The sequence below is a fragment of the Chionomys nivalis genome, chromosome 11 (assembly GCF_950005125.1).
Source record: "Chionomys nivalis chromosome 11, mChiNiv1.1, whole genome shotgun sequence".
NCBI classification, from domain to species: domain Eukaryota; kingdom Metazoa; phylum Chordata; class Mammalia; order Rodentia; family Cricetidae; genus Chionomys; species Chionomys nivalis.
In genome coordinates, this window is record NC_080096.1 from 51563333 (window position 1) to 51583036 (window position 19704).

General features: G+C 40.8%; 1 protein-coding gene across 2 annotated transcripts in view; it reads right to left on the reverse strand.

Moving 5' to 3' along the window:
- Nucleotides 1-10084: 10084 nt before the first annotated feature.
- The window catches only part of Tek (TEK receptor tyrosine kinase), a 103836-nt gene continuing 94216 nt past the window's right edge, over nt 10085-19704 (reverse strand). For both annotated transcript variants that reach the window (XM_057784399.1, XM_057784398.1), the window contains exons 19-23: nt 17907-17977; nt 17171-17211; nt 15048-15144; nt 11800-11899; nt 10085-11063 (exon numbers count right to left, since the gene is read on the reverse strand). In XM_057784399.1, coding sequence (XP_057640382.1) covers nt 10989-11063; nt 11800-11899; nt 15048-15144; nt 17171-17211; nt 17907-17977 — 384 coding nt within the window. In that variant the 3' untranslated portion in view covers nt 10085-10988. The remainder of the gene's footprint in view (nt 11064-11799; nt 11900-15047; nt 15145-17170; nt 17212-17906; nt 17978-19704) is intronic.

Genomic DNA, 19704 nt, shown 5'->3' on the forward strand with positions numbered 1-19704 from the left:
CTGGGGAAAGGTGGGGTGGACGCCCTTGTTGACAAGTTGGACCTGGCAACTGAGACTTGCAAATACTCTATTGTGTTTCGTGACTACCAATAAAAAGTTGCTGGGCGGTGGTGGCTCACGCCTTTAATCCCAGCACTGGAGAGGCAGAGCTATGGCGTGGGTAGACCCCTGTTGTTTCTCAAGGTATTGCTTAACAACGCTTTCTAAATGATAGCAGCCAGTAAGCAGAGCTTATGACAGCACGCATGTCTGGCTGAATAGCCAGGCTTATTTAAAGAGAAAGCAAAAATCAGATGTTAAGTTTCGATCACAGAGTTGCTAACAGAATCTCCTCTCTCCTTTTTCAAACAGTTCCTTTTCCAGTATATTGTTTTGAATTTCGATACATTTTTTAATAGAAAATGATTGGTCAGTTGAAGGCTGTTGATTCGGGAGAAAGCTTATTGTGTAAAAATGATGCATGTTTGTAGTTGTTTGGTTTTTACTCTTTATTCTTTGCTCTCTTGGGGGCCCAACCACCCAGCTCCCAAATAAATCATACGTGGATGCTTATTATTACTTGTAAATGCCTGGCCTTAGCTTGGCTTATTTCTGGCCAGCTTTCCTTAAATTATTCCACCTATCTTTTGCCTCTCGGCCTTTTCTTTTTCTTACTTTCTCTCTTACTCTGTGTCTGGCTGTGTGGCTGTGTGACTGTGTGGCTGGGTGGCTGGGTGGCTGGGTGGCTTGGTAGCTGTATGACTGTGTGGCTGGGTGACTGTGTGGCTATGTGTCTGGGTGTCCGGGTGACTGACTGGCTGTGTGGCTGCGTGGTTGGCTGTGGGGCTGTGTGGCTGGGTGGCTTGGTAGCTGTGTGGTTGTTTGGCTGGGTAGCTGGGTGGCTGAATGGCTGGGTGGCTGGGTGACTGGGTGACTGGGTGGCTGGCCCCTAGCATTTGCCTCTCCTTGTTCTCTTACTCCTTCGAGTTTCTATTCCTATTTATTCTGCCTGCCGAACTTATCCTTTCTCCTGCCTTGCTCTTGGCCGCTCAGCTTTTTATTAGACTAATCAAGTATTTAGATTGGCAAAGTAACACAACTTCATGGAGTTAAACAAATGCAGCATATAAGAATGTAACACATCTTGGCGTTATTAAACACATATTCCACAGCATAAACAAATGTAACACTTCTTAAAATAATACTCCACAAAACATGTGTTGCCAAAACCTGAAGATTATCTAAAATAAATTCATAATTGTAAGAGCATAATTTGACCACATCTCAGATCTGAAATGTGTTTGGGAGAAGAGTTAGTTAACACATAAGTAAGAAAGGAAAATGGATCTTTTGAAGAGGGAGGAGCACATGATTATTCTAGTAAAAAAACAAAGGAGGTACTGCTGGGGATTGTGGCCCGGCTGCTGTTTCAATCCTTAGACTGTGTCAGTATTCAGCTTTTCTCAGGACTATGGATCTATATGCTTTGGAATTTTGTTTGCTGACTCTGAGATTTTTGTGGTGGGTGGAAATGGCACTCGTTCTATGTTTGGAGTATCCTGTAAACATCCAGAGCCTTGGTTGGAATGTCAAAGCATGCACCCGACAAAGGTGGGTCTAATGCTCTGCACACTGTTTCATTGTGGACACAGGAGCCGCCTTGCTGTGTGAGGCGGTGTGCAGTTCTGTGAGTCGATCGCACATTTGAAGTTGTCACCGATTGGAGATATGTAAATAGCTTATTTCTAGACCTGTTATGTTCAACACCTTTGTCTGTAAATGGGTCTCAGACTCTAATATGTAGTCACTGTAGTATTAAGGCAAGTGTGAGACAGAAATGGCATATTTTTTTTTTGCCCGCTTAGCTTCGGTTTACAAGATGTGTCATATTAAAAAGCAATTTTTGACCAAAAACAAGCAAAAATAATCTCACAGGCTTCCAAAACTGATGTGTGTCATTTAGCTTATCTCCATATGACTTTATTATTTATAAAGTGTGCAAAACACATTCCCAGCTTTCCCCAGTGCTTAGGACCTTATCACCCACCAGGGGGCGGAAGTGGGAAGTAAATAAGTTAATTCCTTTTTACAAGCATTTTCTGTGTCCATTTCCCCTTATCTGCCATTTTCATTAAAATGTTGTTTTTCATCGACATTGCTGAAGCTTTTCATCACAAATTAATAATGTTTATCTTCAGAACTTTGAAATTCATCATTTATTAGCCCCAAATTAAGAACTACTGCTCTTCGTGATAATTCACGATATTCAGAATGGCAAAAGTTTTGAAATTTCTAACATTTTAACACTTCTAACTTCCAGTTAAGGTTAGACACAGTCATCTTTCAGTTCTCATCCTGTGAATGCTATGTCTATGTCATGGATTTTCACCCACAAAATCTATTTCCCCTTCCCTGGGAGAAGCCTACGGTCTTCCAGATCCCTCCTCTTTACCTAACCTCTCTCGGTCTATGGATTGTAGCTTGGTTATCATTTACTTAATGGCTAGTATTCACTTATAAGTGAATAGATACCAAATTTGTCTTTCTGGGTCTGGGTTCCTCTCCAGCATGCCCTGTCACCCTTGATTTTTATCTTAGCCATTCTGACAGGTGTAAGATGGAATCTCAAAATAGTTTCAATTTGCATTTCGCTGATAGCTAAAGATGTTGAACATGTTTCAAAGTATTTCTCAGACATTTAAGGTTCCTCTATTGAGAAGTCTCTGTTTAGATCTATACCCCACTTTTATTTTTACTTGGTTTTTTGATATTCTTTTTATGTTTTGGATATTAGCTCCTGTCAGATACAGAATAGGTGAAAATTTTTCCTATTTTGTAGGTTGCCACTTTGTCCAGTTGATGATCTCCCTTGCCTTATACAAGTTTTTCAGTTTCTTGAGGTCCCGTTTACTAATTGTTGATCTCAGTTCTTATGCTGCTGGTTTTGTTCAGAAAATTGCCTCCATGCCAATGCATTCAAGGCTATCCCCACTTTTTTTGTCTATCAGGTACAGTGTAACTGGATTAATATCTTTGATCCACTTGGACTTGAGTTTGTGGCAAGGTGATAGATATGAATCTATATGCATTTTTCTACATGCCGGCATCCAGTTATACCAACACCAGTTGTTGAAGATACTTTTATTAGTGTAAAATTTTTGACTTTTTAATAAAAAATTAGGTGTCCATTTGCATCTTCAATTTTATTGATAAACATGTATGTGTTTATGCCAAAACCCTGTGGCTTTTATTACTATAGCTCTTTAATACAACTTGAAATCAGAGATGGTGATACCTCAAGCAGTTGTTTTATTGTTCAGGGTTGTTTGAGCTATCTTGGGTGTTTTGTTTTTCCATATGAAGTTGAGAATTGTCCTTTCCCGATCTATAAAGAATTGTCTTGGAACTTTGATAGGGATTACGTTGAGTCTGTAGATTGCTTTTGGTAGGATGGACATTCCTACTTTGTTAATCCTACCAATTCATGAGCATGAGAGATCTTTTCATCTTCTGATATCTCATTTAATTTCTTTCTTCAAGGACTTGAAGATCTTGTCATACATGTCTTTCACTTGCTTGGTTATAGTTGCCCCAAGATATTTGATATTATTTCCGGCTCTTGTGAAACGTGCTACCCTGACTCCCCTTTACCATTTGTAAATTGGAAGGCTACTGAGGTTTTTAGTTAAACTTGTATCCAATCATTTCACTGAAAGTGTTTATCAGCTAAAGGAGTTCCCTAGTGGAATTTTTAGGGTCACTTATATACACTATCATATTATCTGCAAATAATATTTTGACTTTTTCTTTTCCAATTTATACCCCCTTAATGTCTTTAGTTGTTTTATGGCTCTAGTTAAAAGTTCAAGTACTATATTAAATAGATATGGGGAGAATGAACAACCTTGTCTTGTTCCTGATTTTGGTGGAAATACTTTGAGTTTCTCTCCATTTAACTTGATGTTGGCTATAGGTTTGCTGTAAATTGCCTTTCTTATTTCTAGGAATGTCCCTTTTATCCTTAATCTCATCAGAACTTTTATCATAAATGGGTGTTGGATTTTTGTTAAAGGCCTTTTCTGCATCTGATGAGATATGTTTTTCTTTTTCTTTCAGTTTGTCTATATGGTATATTATAGTTATTGGTTTTCCTTGCATCTCTGAGATGAACCCTCGTGGGTGAATGATCTTTTTGGTGTGTTCTTGGGTTTGGTTTGCAAGTATTTTATTAAGTAATTTTTCACACATGTTAATGGGGGAAATCAATGTTTAATTCTCTTTCTAACTCTCTTTAGTGGTTTTTTGTGGTTTAGATACTAGCATAACTGTGACCTCATAAAATGAATTGGAAAAATGTTCCTTCTGTTTCTATTTTGTGGAATAATTTAAGGTATTGCCATTCAGTCTTTTTTGAAAGTCTTGTAGAATTCTGCCCTGAAACAATCTGGTCCTGAGTTTTTTTGTTTGTTTTTGGTGGGGAGGCTTTTAATGACTGCTTTTAGTTCACTAGGTGTTATAGATCTATTTAAATTGTTTATGTGACCTTGATTTAACTTTGGTCAGGGGAACCTATCAAGAAAATTATCCATTTCTTTTAGATTTTCCAATTTGGTGGAGTACAGGGTTTTAAAATATGTCCTTATGATTCTCTGGATTTCCTTAGTGTCTGTTGTTATGTGACCCTTTTTTGTTAATTTGGATAGTCTCTCTCAGTCTTTTAGTTAGTTTGGGTAAGGTTTTGTTTATGTTGCTTATTTTTCTAAATGAAACAACTCTGTTTTATTAATCCTATGTGTTCTCTTTGTTTCAGGTGTGCCTTAAGATGCTATTATGAGATATCTGTTGTTTTCTCTCTGAATTGTTGCTGAACTTACGGCTATCCTAGTCAGCAACTCCACTCCTCCACTACCAGCAGCTGTTTGGTTCAGCAGCAAGAGCTGTATCCTGCAGCCCGCAGAAAATTCTGTTGCCTCAGGCACTGACTCTGAAAAGATACAAAAGGAATTTATCTAAATCTCTGTCCCGCTGGAGAAGTCAGGATCCTGCTTCCCAGAGAGGCTGAATAGCAAGCTGCTCACCTCGCTCATCCCACATCCCCCAGAAGTGTGCTTTTCCTCTCCCCTTCTAAACCCTTCTCCACCTGGCTTCTCCCTACAACTTCCTGTCAGCTAGTAGCTGACTCAGCCTCCAGACCAGGTGAATTTTATTTAATCAAACACATCTTTGCATTATTAAACAAATGTTCCAGAGCATAAACAAAAATAGCACACTTTAAAATAGTTTTCTACAACAGATATCTCCAAATTTTTTTATGTAGGCACTTAGTACTCTGAAGGTCCCTCTTGGCACCGCCTTCACCCTGCCCCATAAGTTTGGGTATGCCGTCCGTGTATTCACTTTCACTGAATTCCAGAAAGTCTTTCATTTCTTTATTTCTGTTTTGACCCAGTTTGCATTCAGTAGAGAGTTGTTCAGTTTCCATGAGGTTGTAAGCTTTCTGATGTTGATGTCTGGCTTTAATCTGTGGTGCTCTGATAATGCAGGGAGTTATTTTAATTTTCTCTACTTGCTGAGACTTGCTTTGTATCTGTGGTCAGTTCTGGAGAAAGTCACATGAGGTTCTGAGAAAAGGTATATTCATTTGTGTCTGTAAATATCTGTTAGGTCCATTTGGTTTATAACACCTGTTAACTTCAGCATTTACTGTATTCAGTTTTTGGCTGGATGACCTGTCCATTGGTGAGAGTGGGGGTATTGAACTCTCCCAATATTGGTGTGTGAGTGTCGGCATATGATTTAAGTTGTGGTAGTGTTTATTTTACAAAAGTGGATGCCCTTGTGCTTGGGGTATAGATGTTAAGAATTCAAATGCCATCTTGGTGGATTTTTCCTCTGAGTATGAAGTATCCTTCCCTTCCTCTTTTATTAGTTTAAGTTTTAAGTCTATTTTGTTAGATGTTAAAGTGGCTACAGTAGCTTGCTTATAAGGTCCATTGGTGTGAATATCTTTTTCCAACCTATTACAGCAAGGTAATGTCTATCATTGATGTTGAGGTTTGTTTCTTGGATGCAACAGAAGGATGGATCCTGTTTTTTCTACCTATTGTTAGTCTACCTTTTTATTGGGGAATTGAAACCATTGAAATTGAGAGATATTAATGACCAATGATTGTTGATTCCTGTTATTTTTATTGGTGGTGGTTGTGGGTGTATGTTTCCCTTCTTTTGCTTTTGCTGGTTTGAGATCATATATTTTCTGAGGGTTTGTTGTTTTGTTTTTGTTATTATTTGTTGTTGTTTGGATTTTTTGTTTTTGTTTTTTGAGACAGGGTTTCTTCATGTGGCCCTAGCTGTACTGGAACTCACTTTGTAGACAAGATCAGACTCAAACTCACACAGATCTGCCTGCCTCTGCCTTCCAAATACTGGGATAAAAGGCATGCACCACCATAGCCTGACTTATATCCTGTGTGTTTATGGGTGTAGTTAACCTTCTTAGGTTGGAATTTTCCTTCTAGCATCTTCTGTAGGGCTGAATTTACTGGTGGATATTGTCTAGATTTGACTTTATCATGGAGTGTCTTATTTTTTCCATCTATGATGACTGGAAGTTTTGCTGGGTGTAGTAGTCTGGGCTGGTATACATAGTCTCTTAGAATCTGCAAGACATCTGCCTTTTAGCGTCTCCATTGAGAAGTCAGGTGTAGTTCTAATAGGTCTTCCTTTATATGTTACTTTTTATGCCTTGCAGCTTTTAATATTCTTTCTTTGTTCTGTATGTTTTGTGTTTTGACTATTATGTGGCAAGAGGAATTTCTCTTCTGGTCCAGTCTAGTTGGTGTTCTGTATGCTTCTTACCTTTATAGGCATCTCCTTCTCCTATCATTTTGTTGAAAATATTTCTGTGCCTTTGAGCTGGGATTCTTCTCCTTCCTCTATTCTTAGTATTCTTAAGTTTGGTCTTTCAATAGTGTCCCAGAGTTCCTGGATGTTTTGTGTCAGGTGGGTTTTAGATTTAACATCTTCTTTAACTGATATATCCATTTCTTCTATTGTGTCTTCAATGCCTGAGATTCTCTCTTCTATCTCTTATATGTTGTTGGTCAAGTTTGCCTCTGTACTTCCTCTTAGAATTCCTAAATTTTTCATTTCCATAATTCCTCAATTTGTATTTTCTTTATTGCTTCTGTTTACATTTTGAGTTCTTGAACACCTGGAAAACAGGTAGTGTGAAGTTTGTTTTAGAGACTAAAGGACATTTTAAGGACAGATGGTCACATTAGAGGTGGTCATCTTATGGTTGACACTTATTAAAATATTCCATACTATTTGAAGATCATAATTCTAGTGAAAATGCAAAGGCTGTCTTGGAACCAGTTCTTTTGAAAGGGAAAGATGGCATGAAAGTGAAAATAATAATCATGCTGACCAAGAACATCCTCAATCTGTGTGTTGCTATGGAGTTTATTTTTGACCATGTGTGGCTTTCTCAAACTTCCTCAGAGATAAGAAGGAACTACAGCATGAAGTTTTATCCAGTGCCTTTCAAAGTACCATCTCCACAGTGGTTTCTAGAGTTGAGTGAGCATGAAAAGAGAAGATGGTTTCAAGTTAGGACCCACCATCCTGTATGCTGAGCTTCATTTGGTGGATGTGCAGCGTTGGAACAATGAAACCATGTTTTTGTTGAACTCCTGAATTTTTCATTTCCAGTTTTACTTCAGCTTGGACTTTCTTTAGTGATTTTATTTCTAATTTTGATGTCTTGACCTTTTCTCATAGGTCAGCCTTTATATGGTAGTTCTTCTTTTTTCCCTTGCATCTTTTAATAGTCTTTCTTTGTTCTATATATTTAGTATTCTTTGTCATAGAATATTTCTTTTCTGGTTCAGTCTACTTGGTGTTCTGTGTGCTTCTTGACAGAAACCTCTTTAAGTTAGAGAAATTCTATTCTATGGCATCTTTTGTGCCTTTGACCTGGGTTTATTCTCTTTCCTATATGCCTATTAGTCTTATATTTCATCTTTTAATAATGTGCCAGATTTCCTAGATGTTTTGGGACTGGACTTTTAAGATTTAACATTTTCTTTGACTGAGGTATTCATTTCCTCTATTATGTCTTCAATGTCTGAGATTCTCTCTTCCATCTTTTGTACTCTGTTGGTGAGGCTTGCCTCTGATGTTTTCGTTGAACTCCTGAATTTTTCATTTCCAGTTAACTTGAGTTTGGGCTTTCTTTAGTGATTTTATTTCTAATTTTGATGTCTTGAACTATTTTCATTATTCATTTTTGTTGTAATAAGAGCGTTGGGCTAAGTTCCTGGCACCTGGCCGCCCGCACGGTTAGCTTTATACCCAAAATAATTACACGGAAATTGTATTCTTTTAAACACTGCCTGGCCCATTAGTTCCAGCCTCTTATTGGCTAATTCTCACATCTTTGATTAACCCATTTCTAATATTCTATGTAGCACCACGAGCTGGCTTACCAGGAAAGATCTTACCTGCGTCTGTCTGGAGTGGGAGAATCATGGCGACTCACTGACTCGGCTTCTTTCTCCCAGCATTCTGTTCTGTTTACTCCACCCACCTAAGGGTTGGCCTATCAAATGGGCCTAGGCAGTTTCTTTATTAATTAACCAATGAAAGCAACAGATTAGAAAGAAATCACTCCCACATCACATTTCACTGTTAGGGTTTCACAGGCTTTGTTAAGGGATTTATTCATATCTTCTTTAAGATCCTTGAACACATTCATAATAACTGTTTTGAATAGCTCCTTGTCTTGTGCTTCAGCTACACTGCATTTCTCAGGGCCTGCTGTAGCAGGGTTGCTGAGTTCCGGTGAAAACATAGTCTCCTGGTTGTTTTAATGCTAGTGTCTAGGCATCCTGGAGGGAGGATGATTGTGATTCCGGGTGTTGATGTCATGTCTCGTCTTTGTTGGCTGGCTGCTCCATTCCTTGGTTTCTGTTGCCATCTCTGGATCTTAGGAATGTTTGGTGACTGTGGGTTGTCTGGTAGCGAACACTTCTGAGTCCCTCTGAGGTTTGGCTGCTGGGGGTCCTGGGTAGAATGTGCTGCTAGTTATTGGGGGCTGACAGGGAAGGATGAGGACGCACGGAACCACAGGAAGGAGGAAAGCTAGGTCTGCCGGGAGGCTTGGTGGAGTCCCTAGGGAGTGGAGGCAGAGAGGGGACAAACCCTTGCAGGTGGTCTGCTTCAGGCCTGGGGATCAGACTGGGGAATTGGAATTGGAGGAAAAAGAGGGAAGGGAAATGAAGATTGCCTTCCAATTCCCAGGCTGGGGTGATGAGACGGACCCCAAGGTTAGTTCCTCTTGGTACTGATAACTGCTACAACTGGAAGGGGTGATAGAGGAAGGTCGTGTGCCAGGGGGATCTGTGGCAGAGAGGGAGGGCCCTGAAGCTTCCTTAGTTTCTTTTCATTCTACTTATTTCTGATTGTATATTCCTTAAAATATCAGTTTGAATTCTCTGCTAGGAATACATATATTTCTTTGGAATCAGCTACAAGACACAGTGTTCCTTTGTTAATGTTTGGTCTCCTTGAACTTTCATGTTTCTTGTTGCTTATGATGTCAGCATTTAGCGGAAAAGATACCTTTTGCAGACTTTATAGACCTGCTTTGCTGTGGAAAGACATTTCCTGCGAATGGTTCCAGGGGTGCGTGGTGAGTGGGACACATTCCTAACATCAGTGAATGTGCCACTGTCTTCTGGCACTGAGGAGAGCCACAAGGATTCTCAGCAGCTAACGTGAACATGTACAATAGGGGATAAGGTTACTGGCGTCTTCGGTGGTAATGCTTGCTAATGCTTGACTTCCTTCTCTCCTATGGGTGAAGCGGAGAAAAATATATAGTATAATAAAAAAACAATAAAAATCATTAAAATAGAATGCATTTGGAGGTATACTCCCTTAAGAAAAGACAGTGAATTAAGAGGTGGAGTTGTTGCACTTTCTGGCCTTGCGTGTTCTGCATTCCTGTCGAGGGTCATACAGTCACTCACTCCATGAATCTCAAGACATCTTCTTAGGAATATATTTGCAATACCTATGAGATATACTCCTGGACAGGATGTGGGTAGATGAGACATTTATTCACCTACAGGAAGAAGCAATGCAGCAGGTGGCTACTGCATCAACAGTAAATTCACAGATGATCAGAACTACAAACTTTTATAGTGTGCAATACACATTGGGATACGTCAGTGTGTGATACATGTGGGAAGAGTAACTCCATGTCACAAATGTCACACATCGTTCCTAAATTCCCAGTTTTCCTCCTTAGAATATACAACAGATTATTAGAGAGACTGAAAGTCCCACCAATCTACATATTGACCTTGCTTATATCTCTAAATGTTCTTAGTCTTCTAAGGAAGTTTTCAGGTGATAACAATTTGGAATAACTTGTGTGCTGTAGAAACACAGGACAAACTGTCACCTGACCAAATGAACTGGCTTCTGTAGGTGAGGGGCAAAATGCAGAGACCCTCTTTTCAGACTCCTGGGGAGTAACCCACATTCTAATATAATCTGTACATTTCCCTCACGTTTCTTCCTGTGCCTTCAAGGGAATTGTTAGGCTTATTAACAGTATTGTATGTGTACACAGCAGAGCCTTTTTTATAGCATTCAATTATAGAGGTAAATATAAAAAACACATCTAGGACAAGAACAAATTCTGCGTTACAGTATCTGCACGCACACCTTCCTGTGCAATCCGTGTTTTTAGAAAAATATATTCTCTGAACCCACAAATAGGCATTCCGATCTCCGCACATTCTTCCTCCGAGCAGTATATACAGTCACGTTAGAGTCAGGTCCGCACGGGCTTTACGTTGAGGGTCCCAAACACATAGCACAATATATACAGTTCTATATCACATCTCTTGGCAGTGGGCTGCTCGCTTAGCGCAGGTTATCAAGACGCTCTCACGCCAGTGAAGGGCAAATGGCAGCTGAAGATGAAGGGTTCTGCTCTAGGCTGCTTCTTCGGCAGAACAGTCGATTCCCGCGTAGGTAAACTTCTCATAAAGTGTAGTATTCACATACGTCTGAAAGAATAAGAAAGGATCAGACCCACGCGGCACTGCTTCTGCCTCTGCCAGGGGCAGTTAGGTCAATGCCTTTTGGTTTATCTTTCATAGCTGGGGGGATACCAGCTCTCAATCCCTCTGTGTAGTTGACAATGTTTTTTTCTGAGTGTATCCCATGGCTTCTAAATAAGATTTCCTACACCCTGTAGCCTTAGTTTCTGAGTATCTTTACTATCTCATTGGCCTCTCCTGAAAAGATCAGCTGGTGTGGGCTCCTTCCTCTGACTACACTTACTCTTTATCTCTCCTGGTAACCTAGATTTTTCTGTTGACCCCTAAAATGGTACAGGCAATCAATCACCTTTTAAAATGCTTCAATAGATTTTCTTACCCTCCAAACAGTACTATAGGCTGATTTTGCTGTCTCTGTATTCTTGGCCAAATCACTTTACCTCTTTGTTTCTTCACTGATAAAACTAAAGGGCAGGCTACATGAATGCAATTCCTTCCAGTTCTAATAGACGATTTGCAGATTGTATTTTAATGTATGTGTGAATAACTATATCTTACAAAGAAATCTTATTTCCCCCTAAATTCCATCTCCTCAAAATTAGTGAGCATATCCGTCATGCTGTAATGCCTAAGGCTCTTCTCAGAATAGCTTGTTGAGTTGTCCAATGACTTTTTAATAACAGATCACCTTGGATACAACAGAAATTCCAGGACGAGGGCACCTGCATCAAACTGTGCTCACCTTTCGCTCTTCTAACATCCTGTTTAAGGACACCAGGATCTGGGCAAAGGATGGTCTCTCATAAGGCTTCTCCCGCCAGCATTGTCTCATTAGATCATACCTTCGAACATAAGGAATGAAAGATAAATAAGATCAACTCCAACTGTGCTTCAGACACGACTCTGCCTTAGCGTGGGGCAGGAGGGATGTATGGTCATGACGCTGACAGCCATAATCTTTTCAAAGAACCACCCCTTTATTATATTGTATCTTCGTATTTTTATTTGCATTGATTATTTGTGCATGTTTTCATTTATATTTTATTGATTTCAGCCCCAATTTTTATTATATGTTGCTAGATGTGATTTGCTCTTATTTTTACAAGGACTTCAGATACATTGTTATTAATCTTACATTTCTAAAGCTTTTTTGATTCTGGCATTTACTGTTATAAATCTTCCTCTGCTGCCGACCTACATTGTGTCCCATAGATTTTTATATATTGTGTTTATTGTGTTTTTATTTTCACTCAATTAAAAAAAATTTTTAAATTTCATTCTTGATTTCTTCCTTGGCCCAATTACCATTCAGAATTGTGTTGTTTAATTTCTGTAATCTCTGTTGTTTCAATTGCTGTTAATATCCAGCTTTATTCCATTGTGGTCAGATAGAATGCAGGATGTGATTTCAATTTTCCTGTATTTGTAAGACTTGCTTTGTGTGCTGGTATGTGACAGGTTTTTCAGAAAGTTGCATGGGCTGCTGAGAAGCATGTATATTTCTTAGTTTGTGTGGAATGTTCCGCAGGTATCTATTGGGTCTATGTGACTTAAGACGTCTTTTATCTTCAGAATTTCTGAATGACCTGTCTACTGATGACAGAGAGGTATTGAAATAACCCACAGTCACTGTGTTGTGGTCCATTAGTGGTCTTAAGATCTAATAGTATTCCTTTTATGAGATCAGGTGCTCTTATGTTTGATGTATAAATATTTAAGACTGTAACATTCTTCTGTAGGTTTTCTTTAATGTGTTAGTTCTCGACCTGTGGCTTGCGACCTCTTTGGTGGCCAAACAACCCTTTCACAGAAGTTATCTAAGACCATCAGAAAACAACAGATATTTACATTAAGATTCATAACAGTGACAAAATTAGAGTTATGAAGTAGCAACGAAATAGGTTTCTGGTTGGGGGTCACCACAACATGAGGAACTATATTAAAGTGTCACAGCAGTAGGAGGAGTGAGAACCACTGCTCTGATGAGAATGAGGTGACCCTTTCTTAGAACTATTTTGGTTTTAAGAATATTTTGTTGGATATTAGAATAGTTATTCCTTCATGGTTCTTAGTTACATTTGCTTGAAATGCTTCTTCATCACTTTAACCTAAAGTGGTATTTATTGTTGATGATGAGTATTTTTTTTTAAGAATGCAGCAAAATGATGGCATCTCTTTAAGAAAATAAAGGTTTTGAGTCTTTTTCTTTAATGTCTGAGCCATCACTTCAACCCTAGATGTTGTTTTTTAAATACAATCTGTTAATCTGTCTTTTTTATTAGGGGAATTGATACTGAAATATTAATTATTATTAAACAGTGTTTATTAATTCCCATTATTTTATTGCTTTGTGGTGTTTTATTATACTTATCTTGATTTAACATTCTGGAATTTTTTTATTCTCTGTGCCTTCTTAGATGTGTTTGTTTTGTTCTAACATCCTCTGTAGAGAAAGCTTAGTCATAAACATTTAAAATATTTTTATCATATAAAGCTTTCCTTTATCCTTCAATTTTCACTGACAGTTTTGCTTGTTGTTGTCTCTGCTAGTAACTCTGTGATGGGGAAGCTCAACCAATCACATCTGGTTAGGGTGTGACCGTCTGGAGCCCAGGTAGAAAAACCAGGGTAGGTAGGTGCGCACTCTCTCTACGCTGGGCTAGCCGGACCATTTAGGATTTTGGACCTTCCACTCTGGTAGCGTGAATTTAGTTATTAAAAATATAACTGTTGTTCTTGAGCTGGTCTGGTTATTTAGTGTACTGACTGAATACATCAACAACTCTGTTCTTTCATAACTTGTGGAACATCCATCCAAGCCCTTCTGGTTTTCATAGTCTCTACGGAAAACATCAGCTGTTATTCTGATGGGCCTTTCTATATACATGGATTGATCTTTCACTCTTACAGCTTTCAGTATCCTTTCTTCCCTGTGCATTTAGTGTTTTGACTATTATATGACATAGGGAGTTTCATGTTCTATTTGATATTCTAAATGCCTTTTGTACCTGACAGGCATCTCTTTCTTAGATTTGGGGAGTTTTCTTCTTTGATTTTGTTGAAAATATTTTCTGTACCTTTGACTTGGGTCTCTTCTACTTCCAATGATTTAGTAGGCTTGGTCTTTTTACAGTATTGTTTGTGTGTTCAGTCCTCAGTTATTGTTTTTGTTTGTTTAAAATTATTATGTTTTTTGATTGAGTTATTGATTCCTCTACCCTGTCTTCAAGACATGCTATTCTGTTTCCCATTTGATCCAATCTATTGACTAGACTTTTCTCTGCACTTTCATTTCCTGAAATTTTCACTTTGGATTTTCTTCAAAGATTCTCATTTTATAAAATTACATTTTCATAGCCTTTCATTTTTCATTTAACTGTGTTTTTACAACTTTCATTCCAGAATTTATTCACATCCTCTTGGAGTCCCTTGATCACTTATGTCTGTGCAGGGTGACCTATGTTTATTCCTCTTATACCAGGGGAAGCAGTAGCATCTCCTTCTCTCTTAAAGTTTGCACAATATCCTGCTTGTTCAACCTACGACCTAGTACTCTTGAAATCATGTCACTCAGGGATGTCTGCTGACTAGTTCTGGAATGGAAGCATCACTAACATGAATTGTTCTTCCTTGTGAAAATTAATCTCAAAAGAAGCAAGAGTGTGATCAAGCTGTTGCCTAATGGAGTAACTCTGAAATCTCTACTCCAACCTGAATAAAAAGTCTGCATGACTTTGTTCATGAACGATTTTGTGTATTTCATATTCTTCCTTCCTTATCTCAACCTTGTCGAGAGCAGTTCCTTCACAACTCTCCTAGAGGGAGGTAGCAGGGACAATTGCTACTTATTGCCCATCGCATAGTGGTCTTCCCAGCAGAAATCCCTTTGCACCTATCTGAGATCTCGATACCGGTGTGTTAATGTATCTAATGACTTCTCCATTAGAGTCACATGGAGAAGGGAGAGAGCCTCAGCGAGGCCTGACTTACACCTCATCATCGCAGTTCAGGGGCTTCTCCAGCCTGTAGCCCTGGGGCAGCTTCTCGTAGAGCTCTGCACACGTCATGCCACAGTAGGGGGTGCCTCCTGGAACACAGGAAGTAGGACATGTGAGTCCCATGGACACAGAAAGCTGTGCTTCCTGCCCAATGCTAAGCAGGGAGGAGGAGAAAGATATAGAGAAGGAGATCACTCCATTGCCTCCCTCCACAACCTCACTGTGCAACAGGGTTAGGCTTACATCGGTAAACACCCCACAGCACGGCCACTCCATCGGTGGACCCACCAAGGCTTCATTCCAGACAGTGCCAATTTTCCTTGAGTCTATGCAGAGAACATCTCAGGTGCCAATGACATTTACGTTTTCATTTTGAAAGTGTGTATTTACGCAAATCCTAGTTTATTAGCAATAGTTACCGTACAGCGTAAATTAGAAAAGCTATATACTTATCATAGAAAAACTTGGAATATAAAACCCAATGAAGAGAAATTCTATAACACCACTCATTACTTTTCAATATAGCGCCTTACAGTTTAAAAAATATTGATTTGTAAAACCAGTTTCATGTTATACATGAGGTGTTTGGTTTGGGGCATGTGCTTTTCCCTGTGTTATTAAATAGCCTTTAAGATGGGGTTTCTACTCCTCATTATAACCTTGGGAGCTCAGTCTGGTACTCCAGTGTGGGTCTCTGTCTCTATCTCCATCCATCGCTAGATGAAGGTTCTATGGCGATATGAAAGATATTCATCAGTATGATTATAGGATAGGTTCATTTCAGGTTCCCTATCCTCAGGTGCCCCAATGAACTAACTGGGGACATTGCCCTGGGCATCTGGTAGCCATTCCAAGTTCAAGTCTCTTGCCAACCCTTAGGTGGCTCCCTTAACTAAGGTATGAGTTTTCCTGCTCCCCTATCCAACCTTCCTTTATCCCCAATCACCCTGATTCCCCCAGTTCCCCTCATCCTCTCCTTCACACTTTTCTCTCCCCATCACCCACTTTTCTCTCCCCATCACCCACTTTTCTCTCCCCATCACCCACTTTTCTCTCCCCATCACCCACAGAGAACATGAACAAGGAAGTCAGGACCATGAGGGGTGCACCCAACCACTGAGACAGTGGGGCCGATCTATTGGGAGCTCACCAAGGCCAGCTGGACTGCTACTGAAAAAACATGGGATAAAACCGGACTCTCTGAATGTGGCGGACAATGAGAGCTGACGAGAGGCCAAGGAGAATGGCACGGGAACCTTCATCTGGCGATGGATCGAGAGAGAGACAGAGACCCAATTTGGAGCAACGGTCTGAGCTCTTAAGATCCAAATGAGGAGCAGAAGGAGGGAGAACATGAGCAAGGAAATCAGGACCACGAGGTGTGCACCCACCCACTGTGACAGTGGAACTGATCTATTGGGAGCTCTCCAAGGCCAGCTGGACTGGGACTGAATAAGCATGGGTTGAAACTGGACTCTCTGAACATGGCGGACAATGAAGGCTGATGAGAAGCCAAGGACAATGGCACTAGGTTTCGATCCTAATACATGAACTGGCTTTGTGGGAGCTTAGCCTGTTTGGATGCTCACCTTCCTGGACCTAGATAGAAATGGGAGGACCTTGGTCTTCCTGTAGGGCAGGGAATTTGGACTGCTCTTCAGTATCGAGAGGGAGGGGGAATGGACTGGGGGGAGGAGAAGAGGAGTGGGGATAGGGGGAGGGGAGCGGGGGGAGGGGGCAGTATTTGGGAGGAGCGGGAGGGAAATGGGAAACGGGGAAAAAAAAAAGATGGGGTTTCTACTGACTGCATAGCACCCATCTAAAGTTGTGAGAAACTTACTACAGCTCTCTGACATGTATGCACAGATAGAAATAATTTATAGTGAAGCTCACAGCCATGAGACCCTTCATGTTAAGTATGATGTCAATACACAGCTTTTAGAAAGAGAAGTGTGAGCAGTTGCACTCATCTTTGGAAACACTTCTATTAGTAGGTTCCACCTGGCGGCGTTAGAAAAACTAAGTAGTGCTCAGTGGAATTAGGCTACGAGGAAGTTCTGGAGGGTCCACGCCCTTTGCACGGTGTTTCGGCAACTGGGTAAATTAAATACTCACCTAAGCTGACAATCTCCCAGAGCAATACACCGTAGGACCATCTGCGGGAGGCACAGCATAAGACAAGTGATCAGCTAATAGGGTGACCTCAGGTCTGTGCCCCGCCCCCCCCGCCCCCAGCCCTGGCTAGAAAGCTTTTATCAAAAGAGGAAATGCTAATAGTATGCTGTCTAGGGTGAGGTCTGGCATACAGCATGAGTTCCCCTGGGTCAACAGTGGACTGTAATGAGAAAGTGACTCACGTCTCCCATCCCTTAGCCCAAGAAGCAGAGAATGCAAGAAGATCATGGATTCCACGCCAGACAGCTGGGAGTTGCGTCCCTTCTCTCCTGTCTGATGTTTAAATGGTCATTATGAACTACTGAACATGTGGAACCCTAAGAAGAGTCTTCGAAAAGTGGGGAGACCCTAGTGGTGTGCTTGTCTGCAGTGAGGACGTAGTGAATGACAGGCTCCTTCTCCCTCAGACCTCGGGGCCAGGGAGTGGAATCGTGGGGAGGCCCCCATGCCCTTTCTCTCTTTAGAGGTCATGAATTCATCACCTGAAGTCTGTATGTGATGGGTGAAGATGCCCTCAGACCTGACACCTGTGATTTTACACTAGAAAATTCCACTCTGGGTCTTCATTTCCTTTGATTCTATTTCCTCCTCGGGGTACAGGCTGTTCCTGCTTCTCTGTAGAACTTCAATATGTACTTTTCTAGAAAAACTCCTTGGCGGTAAGGCATGTACTTACACATCACTGTTGGTTGTATAGACACTGTAGTTCAGTGACTCAATCGCCATCCAGCGCACTGGGAGCCTTCCCTAGAGAGAACCAAGTGAGATATCACTTACGCAGAAAGGGCTTTGTGTTTAGAATCCCAGACGTAAAGCACAGCAAACCTATGAAGAGTTGGTGTGAATTTCCATCCACAAGCATGTTTTCAATTTCGAAGGCATGCAGATAGTGTAAGCCTTACCCCGGGGAGTCTGACGTGGGCCAATCTATGTGAATGTGCACGTTTGATAGTCATTCAGCTATTCACTGATTACCTCATGGCTTTCAGGGGCACCCGTGGGTTTTTACATAGGGACAGGCACAGAAACAGAATATATAACTGTAATGTGAAAAGGGATAACGGGAACAAGGGGCAAGGGGTGAGTTGAAGAAACCACCTTAGGACAGGCCATGGATTTTTTCCAGAGATGGACATGTCGGGGCTCCCTTAAGCATCAGATGACAGGGAAGGGAAATGTTTTAGGCCACAGGTAATAGATCATTCAGTGTCTTACTGTGTCCAGGCTGGGTGAAATGAGATAGAGCCTGGATACTGGGGTCCTTTGGATGCTTGTTGCTACTTCCATCAAATTCTCTTTGGTGTGGGGGCTTCTAACACAACCCAATAATCATATGGCTCACTATTAAGAGATCTATTTCTCCTTCTTCCCTCTCCCCTGTCCAGAGATATGCCCAAACTTTCGATAGTGAACATCAGCCTATAAAATCAGAAGACTCTGGGGATCTTCCACAACCTGCCTCTGCAGGCATTTTCCCAAGGTGCCTTCTAGAGACCACCTCCTCTCTCTCCAGGGTGGTTCTACCTATGCAGTCCTCTCCATTCCTTTGTGGAATGGCTGTGAGCCCCAAGGGAGAATTCTGTATTTTCAGCTCAGGTTTGAAAGTATCCTCCCATCTCCCCGCTCACTCAATAGTCTCCCTTGCACTCACACCTCCTTTCTTTCTGTACCACCCTGAGCCCACCTCCCACGGGCTCCTCTAACTCACTCTTGCATTGCAGCCACAGAACGGAAAGTACAGTCACACCAACTGCTCGCTCTTACCCCTACCCCCAACCCCACAGGCTTTGACTTCCTTACTGCCAAGGCTCCACATGGGCTTTCAGGTTTTCTGTATTTGCTTTCTTTGGGCTCTGTCCTCTTTTGCTGTCCCCATCCTCTTGATTCAGCCCCTGCCTAGTGATAGCATCCTCTTCAGTGAGCTCTCTACCTGAAAGACCTCACTCTTTAACAACCTGTTCCTACACAGACTGATGGTTCTAAATGACTATTTTAAGTATGTGGATCTTTTTTACCTTAAAATACATTCTTTAGTATCCATGTCCTAAGATCACAAGTCCTTCCCTGAGTTTTACAAGCTTTGACTAGAATTCAAGGATCCTCAAGACATTATCCCTGCTGTCTCCTCCAACCTTGAACTTGAATCCCCATCCTGGTTGTATTATTTAATCCCCCAAAGCCAATACTCTCCTTTGACTCTAGACCTCTGTATCAGCCCTATCCTCTAGCTCATGCCGTTCCTCTTCATATCCAGTACTCTCTCAACATTCACTACGTCACTCAGGAGCTGACCTCCTCCAGGAAACCCTCCATGACTGCCCCCTGAGGTTGGTTCAGGGAGACTTCTCTATGCTTCCACACACATGTTCCTGTACCTGGGGCAATTCAGCTGTTGTGATTGCTAATTCTGTGTCTATCTGAGGACCTTTGCCTGAAAGTATCGACTAAGTATCATTGTTACTTATTCGAACTGA